The sequence below is a fragment of the Jatropha curcas genome, chromosome 11 (assembly GCF_041381405.1).
Source record: "Jatropha curcas cultivar XTBG-Jc1 chromosome 11, XTBG_Jcur_1.0, whole genome shotgun sequence".
Lineage (NCBI taxonomy): Eukaryota > Viridiplantae > Streptophyta > Magnoliopsida > Malpighiales > Euphorbiaceae > Jatropha > Jatropha curcas.
In genome coordinates, this window is record NC_143161.1 from 21,633,278 (window position 1) to 21,644,388 (window position 11,111).

Consider the following 11,111-nt stretch of genomic DNA (forward strand, 5'->3'; position numbering starts at 1 on the left):
CACCCCATACTGATGGCTAATCCTGTCAGGAAAATAGGCCATGGAACGGTCTAGACTGGCAGACAACACATAGTTGAGATTCATACTTCCAGTCGTGACCATTCTAATTCTCCACCAGGGATAAATCCACCGAATTGTGGGGTTATCCCCAAAGTCGAAGTGTTCTCGAGTCCGAGACCGAAAGTTGGCAGGACCATAGGTTGGAATCAAACGAGCAGGGATCGGAAGAAGCAGACTTAACTTGTCTAAAGCCTAGGCCTGCAGCAATATTGGACAACCGCGATGATGGATATTGAAATTGGTGATATGAAGGGCAATATCCGTCACCCAGCACATCGTTTCTCCCATGATCATCATGAAGACAGTACGACGGTACAGCTGCATGTCACGAACTACTGTCAGAAGTCGGAAATCTCCAATTCCGGGTTGACGGTTCTTCAGGACATATACATTCAGCAACAAGAAGCAACAAGTTCGAATCCAAGAAGGATCCACATTCATGGACAGAACCTTGTTGAGAAAGGGCTCTAAAGGTAGACCCTGGTCCGTGTCTATGCCATCAGGGAAATAAACAGGACATAAGGCCATAATCTCAGCTATATTATACCTAGGACCTGGGGGCAAAGCCGGAGTCTCGTCTTGATCAGGGTGATGATCCATCACGGCACAAATTTCCTCGTAGGTCGGAGTCACTTCAGAGTCTTCAAACTGGAAAACCATGGTATTCGGATTAAAATGAGTAACGAGCCAAGACAAGAAGCCATGATTAGGTTTTAGATCTTTGAAATACCTTAACCAGGCAAGTTGATCCATAGGGGGAATCTGCCACAAGTCATCAGAGATGGATTGGAGAAAGGATGAGACTTGGCTTCTGAAGGCCATGAAAAATGGATTAACTAAGAAATTGATCTGCTTTGAATGATTGGATGCGAAGGAATAGTGAAATGAAACGCCCATTTATAGAAAGGTAAAGGGACCGGTGAGTGAAGCATTGTCATCACTCGACTTAATGCCCACTGTCAAGAGTAGTTGAAAAGACATTCATGTATGGACTACTTGGGTTGGTGAGCATTTAAAGCCGCACTAATCAATAAAAAGGACGATTGGTACAATAAGGAGGTTGAATCTTTATGACCGTGTTAATCGCCCTGTCAGGTAGGTGACACAACCCATTGTTACTAATTGATTCTTGTGATATCTCATTTTAAGTTCATTATTTTATTTTATTTATAATAAATGGGTCCCTGGACCACTAACAAGGTGCACCGTTTTTGCAAATAAACGAGACACCGTTTTCTTTTTTGTGTTTGTGTTTGTGTTTTATTTTGCAGGAACAAGACTTCGCAGTTGTAAAATATAAACACATACAACAGTATAAAAAATGTGCGTGTAAATAATACCATGAAATAAAAATAAATAACTGTACAACCATCAAAAAATAAAATAATACTAATAAAATTTCAAAATGCTAAAAATGTCCAAAAATGGAGGAGACGTGCAGCAGGACTACCGCCGCCTGCGGCTCGGACCAGCAACAGTCGGATGAGGTGGAGACGATGGCGCGCCATCGGAAGAAGAACCATCCTCATCCTCATCAGAAGAATCGAGCAGGAAGCCCTCAACCTCTAGTCTCATCCGAAGCCGCTCCACCTCTGCCTGAAGCCAGCTCACGGCACTGGACTGACGGGACTGATGCCTCCGCAGCCTCCCGTTCTCCAGCTCCTGTAAAGGCAAACATGTGTAAGAAAGTTTACCAAAATAATAAGAAGCAAAAAGGTAAATATGTGTAAAGTTCATACCAGCTCGTGCCGCTCGGAGTAGAGCCGACCAATGTAAGATCGAGCAAACCCGAACCGCTGGCAGATCTCCTGATACCTCTGGGCCGGCACCTGCAAACCAGGAACATCCATTAAAGATTACTCAGGTACAATGCTCCTAACTTTGTAAATTCGATTTATAACTTACGTGTGTAGCGTGCTCAGGGTCCAGCTGCACCGGAGGAGGAGCCTGCCGAAGATCAGCAGGGATGATGATGCCAGATCCAAGGCCTAGACCAGGATCCAGCACTACCTCCATACCAGGCGGGAACGGCACGTCACCCAGCACTACACCGGCCGGTCCAGCCGGAGCCGCCGCGCCACCGGCCTCAGCCGCTGCCTCAGCTCGGTAATGAGCCGCAGTCTTGTGCGTCTTCCGCTCCTGCAGAAAAAATAATGGCATCAGCGATTTGAAACAGTGAAAATAGTGATAGCAGTAAATAAGGCAGAAGATCAGATGAGTTACCTGGGTGTACTCGAGGACCTCGGGAAGCCGCGCCTGCATCCGAGAGGCAAAGTAAAAGGGGAAATCGCCGGCGGACAGGAAATCGTTCGCCGAGAAGCCTCTGTACTCTACCTCCAAGTCCTCCCGGGTCAAGCCCTCCAGAAGACACATATGCCGAGGGGGAGCATGAGGCACCCTCCGCTGTGATGGAACTACCGGAGTGTCGAAAACTCTCTCTCCAAGGAAGTAGCGGTCGGCCCAATATCCCCGCATCAGCAGCCTTGACCGGGTGTGCAACTAAGCCACCTCCCGGCCCGGATAGGTCCTCTAGGCCTCGCAATCCCATGGAGTCAGGGACAGCTACAAAAGAAGGAGAAATCAGTATTTGTTGTGTATAAAAAAAAAGAAGAAAGAAAGAAAAATAAGCTAAAGATTCAGAGGTTCTTTCTGTACTCACATCGGACAACTCCCGGTCATTAAGGAAGCTCCGCCAGTACTCGGGATCCTCACCACTGGCGTAAGTGTGATGGCAGTGGGCCAGATAGCAAGGAATCCTCCTCGTCTCGATGGGAGAGTCACCGCTCGGACCGCCCGGATAGATGCAGTACTCATAGGACCACACCTGCAGCAGAAAAAGTGACGACATCAGTAAGTTGAACAGTTCAGAATGAGAAATAAAAGGCAAAGAGTGAAAGAATGGTACCTCCAAAGGCCGGATGAACAGCCAGTTCGACTCACCGCTACCACGGGTCCAGACATCCAGACCGTGATAAAGATGAGCCAAACCGAGTGTGGCCCAGTCGAAGGACCCGACCTGGCCCAGATCCCGAAGACATGCCAGCACCGCTGGGTCCCCCTTATTCTGGGAGGTGCATAACAGCTGGGAAGAGATAATATAGAACAAGAAGGACCGAGCAGCCTGGTCCCTCTCCTCCCGAGTATACGCAAGAGCAGCAGGTCGGACCTCCTCCAGCAACTCCCTCCAAGCCTCCAACCGGGTCCTGATCCTCTCAGCCCAGAACCGAAAGACCGTCTCGTAAGACATGCACCCCTGTACGGTGTACCAGGTCTGCGTAGTGACACCGAGCAAGGAACAGACTAACTGGGCCTCGAGGGTGGCCGTCTGATACCGAGCATCCAGTGGGGGAACCGGGCCAGTGAAGCGCAGGCCAGTAATAGCAGCATAGTCCACGGGCGTGAGAGTCATCTCACCGAACCCGAATACGAAAGTATGTGTGCAATCGTTCCACCGCTCCATCAATGCATATCGCATAGCGGGCGGGAAACGAGGCTGCATGCGGCGCAATCCGGCGGCGTAATCTCCTAAGCCTGCAGCGACGACCCGAGCTCGCATAGGCGGGTCCAGCAAATCCCAGAAAGTAGAAGCATCAGTAGCCGATCCGCCCGAGCGGGCCTTGCCCAGATTAACCTATAAGAAAAATTTCGATTTCAATAAATATAACACTAACAATTGTTCATTTTCTTCTATGGCAGGAAAAATAAAAAACAAAAACAAAGTTCGGTTTGAACCGTAGCTGCGTCACGCAACTATAAAGTCGCGTCACGCGTCTACGTAGTTGCGCCACGCAGCTTTGCCCAAGTTGCGCACTCAGAAGCACAGCTGCGTAGCGCACTTCAGCACTCGCGCCACACCACTCCACAGTTGCGTCACGCAACCACGAAGTCGCGCCACGCATCTCGCTAGCTGTGTCACGCAACTGTTCAAGACTCTTACACATTGACGAATAGTCGCGTCACGCAACTGTTCTTCCAAAGAACAGCTGCGTCGAAGGTACGCAGTAGTTCAATTTCAACCTAATTCCACTATGTTTGTATTGTTTTCATGCAATTTTCAGGGCAAAATCAAGTCGCCTAGAGTTATCAACAGTCAAACGTCAACAAATCAAGGTCTAACACAGTAAAAAGGGGTCGATTATAAGGTTCAAGGCAAGCTAGGGTTTCTGGCGCCTCGAACAGTTGCGCCACGCAACTGTTCACCCAAGAACAGCCGCGTCACGCAACTGTTTATGGAAGAACAGCCGCGCCACGCAACTCCTACCTGCGTGACGCGACTGTTGACACAGGCCTAAACACAAAAATTGAAAATTTTTACTACAGCTACGGATCAAAAGCGGTAAAAAAAAAATAAATAAATAAATAAACAAAAGGAGAAAGGAATTTTCTACTTACCTCGGACTGAAAGCCGCGCATCCGGCTTGTCTCGTACCGGACCGGGAACTCCGTACCCGGCAATGGCAGAAGCTGCAACGGTCGTGTCCCAGGGGTCAACGGATTCCGGCTCACCGGCACCGGCTCGCCGTCAAAGGTTGGGATATCGGGTAGGGCCCCGAGGGTCTCCATCTCCCGAGTGTAAGCAGAAGTAGGGATTTCTAAAATCTGAGACATCGTTTTCAGTTGAACAGTTCAGAGAATTTTCAATCGCTTAGGGTTTGTGAATGAGTGAAACTGAATTGGTTATGAAAGAAGTTACTTATAGTAAACAAGCTGGGCCCAAGCCCACTCTTCCAGGCCCAAAAAGAGCGTCGGGCCCATTATCTCTTTTCAAGCCCAACAGGCCCACACGGCCCATTTCAAAAGCCCACAACGACCCATTCCGGCAACTTGACGTCGATGTGCGCCTCGTACACGTCAGCAATTTTTGTCTACTCATCGCACAGGGGGCAGGACATCAAATTGCCCAGATTACCCTCAGGTGAGTTTTCTTTCGACTACTATATCATAAAAGGTATATCTGAAAATGCAGATAACAAATTCCTGTTAAATCGTTTACGCCAAAATTTTTGCAAAATTTTTCATAAGTAATGCATGGGAACATGTGATGTTCCAATATTTTTCTAACAGAAGGCAAAGTCTATTCATACACGGACACTGCTCTTTTTCTTTTGGTGAACAATTTTTCAGGCCAACCGGTGATGGTTTTTCGAAGCCGATAGGTCCTTCCGATCAGTGATGATGTATTGCGAAGCTGTTCGGGACTTCTTCCCCAGTCAATGATGTTGAGTTGCGAAGTTGACCAGGGTAAAATCAACTTCTCTCGAGCCGATCAAACCGAGCCTCAAAGATGCTCTTTCAAAACCGACTGGAGCCGACAAAGCCGATCAAACCGAGCTGAGTAGGTGGCCAGATCAAAGCTCTTCAAGCCGATCAAACCGAGCTTCGAAGACTTTGTTACCAAATCAACATTTTTCGAGCCGATCAAACCGAGCTTCGAGGATGTCTCTTCAGATTCCGTGGAAACCGACGAAGCCGATCAAACCGAGCTGAGAAGGTGACCAAATCTTCGAAACCCTTCAGGCCGATCAAACCGAGCCTCGAAGGTGTCTTCCAAGCCGATTAAACCGAGCTTTGAAGTCATTCATATGTTGGATGGAAACCGACGAAGCCGATCAAACCGAGCTTAGGAGGTGACCAGATGATTGATTCAGCATCTTTCCAAGCCGATCAAACCGAGCTCCGAGAGGATTGCCTGATAGAAGGCGCGTCAATGGACCACTTTAACATTAATCGTTTATACAATTAATGATAAAGTGGGGGGGCAAACTGTTGACGCGTGATTTTATGCCTCCACCTGACCCAATGATGATATGAGGACAAGGGACAAGGTATCACGATAAACCAGAAGTGTTTGAACCAAAAATTGAATCAAACCGCCCAAAGGAGCCTGACCCGTGTTAGGGCTGTGTCACGCAGCTAGTACCTGTGTGACGGCACTCTTAGATGCGTCACGCAGCTCTAACAGGACTGACACCTCTGGCGCGCGCCCGTGCAACGGCCTGCATCGTTTGTATGGATACGCGGCAACTGTAAGAAAAGTAAGTCGCGTCACGCAGGTTTACGGGTGCGTCACGCAGCTACTACCCGCGTGATGCGACTGCCCTGTTGCCCTAGCCATATAAATACAACATTTCACAGCAAAAACGGGACTTTTTGACATTTTCTCTGATTCTTGGCTCAAAAAAATTAAAAGGCTTTAACCTAAGTTTACAAAAAAAACGGCTAGGGTTTTCTTCCCCAAGAACTCAAGTGAGTAAACTTAAGGAAGATCAAACCATTAGACATTTTTGGTTTTGGAAATCAAAAGAAAAACAAAAAAAAGATAAAGAGAGCAAAAGAGAGAAAAGACAAAAGAAAAACATTTGCTTGATAACCACGCGTCTGGAATCCTGATACAACATCTCTGAACTAACTTCAGTGCATGCAATCCTCAAATCTGAGGGCTAGGTAACGATTCTAACTTCTCTTTTTCATTTCTAATATTCTATCTCTTAAAAATCTCATTTTTCTAGTATTTGGTTAATTTGGTATTGGTTAAATGCTATTTTGCCCATTTCTGAGTATTTCTGAGTTGTGTTAAACCACTGTTAACAAAAAAGAAACGTAAAAAAGGTAGTTTGAAAGGTAGTTGCGGATCAGAGCAGTCGCGTCACGCAGCTACTACCTGCGTGACGCGGCTGTTCATTTCCAAAAGTCTTTGATTCAGACTGGACCACCTGCGTGACGTAGCTATTTGTATACCCAGTATACTTTTATCCTCATATTTGTGTTTGATGTGATATCTTGAATAAATAATCAATAAAGTCAAGGATTTGGAATAAGTCACAAACAGTTCTGTCACGTAGGTAGGAGTTCCGTCACGCGACTGTTCTCCATAGAACACCCGCGTGACGCGACTATTCCAAGTTCCAGTAATATGATAGAGTTCCGTCACGCGACTGTTCTTCATAGAACAGCTGCGTGACGCAACTTTTATAGGTTCCAGAATAAAGGATAAGAGTTGAGCCACGCGACTGTTCTTCCATAGAACACCCGCGTGACGCGACTGTTTCCTAGTTTCAATTTTTTTTTGTTATTTTATTTTAATTTCATTTCATTAAGTAGATTTTAATCCTAACCCGGAAAATGCTCAATTATGGGCAAACTGAGCCTTAATCAAACTAAATCAATTAATTATTGATGATTATGAGATTTTTAGGATTTATTTCTTATTGTTTATCATTAATTATATTATTAAACTTGGTTTGTGGCCTGCCTTTAACCATAAGGCAAGAGCGGGTCTTTTTATCTTTATTTGATATGTATTATGGGTGGATGATGGATATGATGATTTATTTGTGATGAATGCAATGAATGAACCTAATTGGGACGGTTAATTAATTTTCCACCTAGGAACTCGGTTTGATTTATTTGGGATGGGTTTAAATAAATTGGCTTTTCTAAAATAAAATAAAATTAGAAATGGTAGGTTAAAAGAGGCCGGTTTTTCCGGGCGTCGGCTTCCAATGGGCCGACGTACCCAATTCCCTTACCTAGAACCTCATTGGTTCGCTTGACCAGTTTTTCTAAATAATTTGGCCTTGAATAAAATTGGGTTAAATGAAGTCACTTTTATAAAATAAAATTGGAAACGGTCCCATTGCCGAAATAATGGGTGGCGACTTAAAATGTTTTATAAGACCGATTTATCGGTAGCGCATATCCAAAAAGAGGTTTTTATCACCATTTTTCCAAAATAAACATTTAAAAAAAAACATATCAAAACAAATAAAAAAAACTTTTTTGATTTTCTCCGGGTGGGAAAACAGGAGGATGTACAGAAGCAGAAGCTGCAGGTGCGTTGGACATCTGCATCACACACTCTTTAAGCTCTGACAGGAGCCTCTCCTACTCATCAAGCTGAGTTCGCAGCATACAAACCTCCTTAGCACTAGCAGAGTTTGGTTGTGCTGGTGTGGAAGCACTTGCAGATGCACAACTTGACTATGCATAGTAATGAGGTGCCTGTGACCCGATGTCGTACACCTTTCTCTTCTTCTCGCCTCCCACAGCCTCCTAATATAACTATAGCTCATCAACAGTAAGCTGCTCTCCACCCTCAGGCTATGAAGACATTACATGGTCTCAAGTTTTATTGTAATTGTCCTAAAAATAATAATTTGACTATTATAGATGATGAAATTTGGACATAATTTGAATGCAAAAATAAATAACATACTAGCAATGAAATTGAAACATGTCTTATACTCACATTAACGGTATTCGCTCGCCTGTCAACAAATATAACATTGTCGTGGTCTTTCATGTGGGTGTATTGGAAGACCTCGATCGGTGTAGGCTCCTGACCTAATTATAATGCCTATATTGCAATGCATTTTAATACCATAATTAATATCTACATCAATAATCCATTAACAATATAGTTTTATGAGTTTATTTTCTTACCGACTGCTCAGTGACCTCTACAGTGAATATGGAGCCACCGGTGTGTCTCGAAGGACTTGCTCTTGGACCACTAGTCTCACTCTACCTATTTTGGGCATATATCTCATACTTCCTCATAAAATCGGGTTGCCGCCAAGCCTCTTGCCAAGCATCCCATATCTCCTGAGAAACACACTGCTGATTCTTCATGCTTCTCTACATCCTATATGTGAAGTCAAAATATCGGTTTGCGCACTGCTTCTCCTAGGCCACCCTCATCATGGCTGTTATAGCCTCCTCCCACATGAATAGCTCTTGTAAAAGGAAATAACATTATAAAATACATTTTCATTTTGCTAGTTAATTCTATATTTATATTTTCTTGAAATAGTTTGTTTAGAATTACTCGATACTTCTAACTCCAAAACCTCAATCAATTTCCCGTAAAAATCGTTACATTCATCATTGTAGTTTGACCCCTTTATGCAAACCCCACTATTCATCATTTTTCTGCTTGTCCTATAACCCTCAGTTTGAAACTTGTATCTGTTCACAAAGTAGCCAAAATATGCATTTGCTACTGGAATAGGTCCTCTTGTTAGATCAATAATGAATTTGTTACCAATGTCAGTAGCACAATTTATGGCCTGTTTGCAAAATCATAGTGTTGAATATGAGAAAATTTAATGCACGAAAGAGGAACAACCATATAATTTATGTTGAATAAAAAGTATAGGTTACTTACATAATATTTGAATCAATCTACAAATTCTACATCTATTGCACTATCCGTCAAACCGGGATTATTTCTCTGTAAAATCCTCAACATTTTGCTATTATAGAAGCGTTGTTCCAAATATTACTAAATATGAATATGATATGTAATAGAGATAAAGCATTCAAAGATGTCACATACTCTACAAATGGAGTAACTTCTTCACAGTTTAATAAAATGTAGTTTTGAGCTGCACGTATGTCTGCATCAGTTAGTCTCCTTTTCTTTGCTTGTCCAATTGTATACCCAGGATATGTGAAAATTGACAAATTCCCTTCTAATATCTGCCTCCATCAGATCTCCACCATCGTTGTTACGCGACACTCTTTGATGCTTAGTGTAAACATGCGGTTCGAAGTAATATGAACAAAAGGTCAAGGCTTCCTCGACCAAATAGGCATTGCAAATGGATTCCTCTACCTTAGCCTTATTACGGACATTCTTTTTAATTTTCTGCAGCGCTTGTTTTTCACAAAAAGAAAATATTATGGAAAACCTAATTTATTTAAGTTGAGAGATATTTATTGTATGGTATGTGAATAATTTACCTCTCAAATGGACATATTCATCTGTATTGTACAGTCCTGCAATACGACATTCATATGGCAGGTGAATTGGTAAATGTTCCATGGAATCAAAAAACCCCGATGGAAAAATCTGCTCCATTTTGCCTATGATTATGAGAATTTCCAGTGCTAGTCATTCCATATCATTGCATCAGATAACAGTGCTTATCAATTCTTTAAAAAATAAACTAAGCTCTGTCGTTGCTCCCTAAACTTTTCCCGGCAACAATTCCCGAAATGCTATAGGGACCAACCTTTACATGAAAATATGATAATCATGACTTTGCATACCAAATAGTCTGTATTTATTCACGTAACTGCATCGACCCATGTTTAATACATATCCATCTGGAAATCTCAATATGCGTACCCACTCACACAATGTTTGCTTTTGTGGATTATCTAATGTATAACAAGTCTTTGAAAACTTCCCTATCAAAGCATTTTGTTCAAGTTTAGGGCGATGATAATTTCCTTCATATCCGCTCTAGCTTTGGCATTGTCCTTTGATTTCCCCTCAATAGTGTTAAACAGATTCTTGAATACGATTTTCTCAATATGCATCTCTTCTATCCCTATCTCTGTTACTTTTATGAGCCCTAAAGCCTCAATTTCCTCTAATATTTCTGCTCCTAACTTTAGAGGTGAAGGGGGTTCAGAAACAACCTTGTTCTTTCTGAATCATTGTCGATTTTGCCTCCAAATATGGTCATTCTGTAAGAATTTCTGATGACAGTCAAACCAACATTGTTTTCCACCATTTTTCAATGTAAATGCATCAATGTTCTGCATGCAATAGGGACACACAAGTTTCCCTATGGTACTCCATCCAGATAACATTGCTAACGTTGGAAAATCACTTTTCGTCCAAAGCAGAGCAGCTTGGCAGTATGAAATTCTGATTCATAGAAATACCAAATGTTTCAACCCTATATTTAAATATTATATATATATATATATATATATATATATATATATATATATATATATATATATATATATATATATATTATTAATTATATATATTATTATATAATTAAATTTTTATATATAAATTTATAATATATAGTATCTCTATTTTTTAGAGAGTATAGGGATATAAGCGGATAACGGGAATCGAACCCGCATTGCTAGCTTGGAAGGCTAGGGGTTATAGTCGACGTTGATTCATCATCTTTAATTTAACGTCTCTAATTCAAAACCGAACATGAAACTTTGGTTTCATTCGGCTCCTTTATGGAATCTGGAAAATTTCCAGCTATCCAGCTATAAGGGGCGAGCGAAAAAAA

General features: G+C 42.7%; 1 protein-coding gene across 1 annotated transcript; it reads right to left on the minus strand.

Annotated features, from left to right (window-relative positions):
• Nucleotides 1–957: 957 nt before the first annotated feature.
• On the minus strand, nt 958–9,922 carry LOC149492729 (uncharacterized). The gene is made up of 7 exons (XM_089715936.1): nt 9,805–9,922; nt 9,503–9,717; nt 8,895–9,128; nt 2,966–3,691; nt 2,720–2,884; nt 1,530–1,656; nt 958–1,016 (listed from the first exon to the last, which is right to left on the minus strand). Exons 1-7 carry the CDS (start codon nt 9,920–9,922, stop codon nt 958–960), a joined length of 1,644 nt encoding a protein of 547 aa, XP_089572062.1.
• Between the last annotated feature and the right edge of the window lie 1,189 nt (nt 9,923–11,111).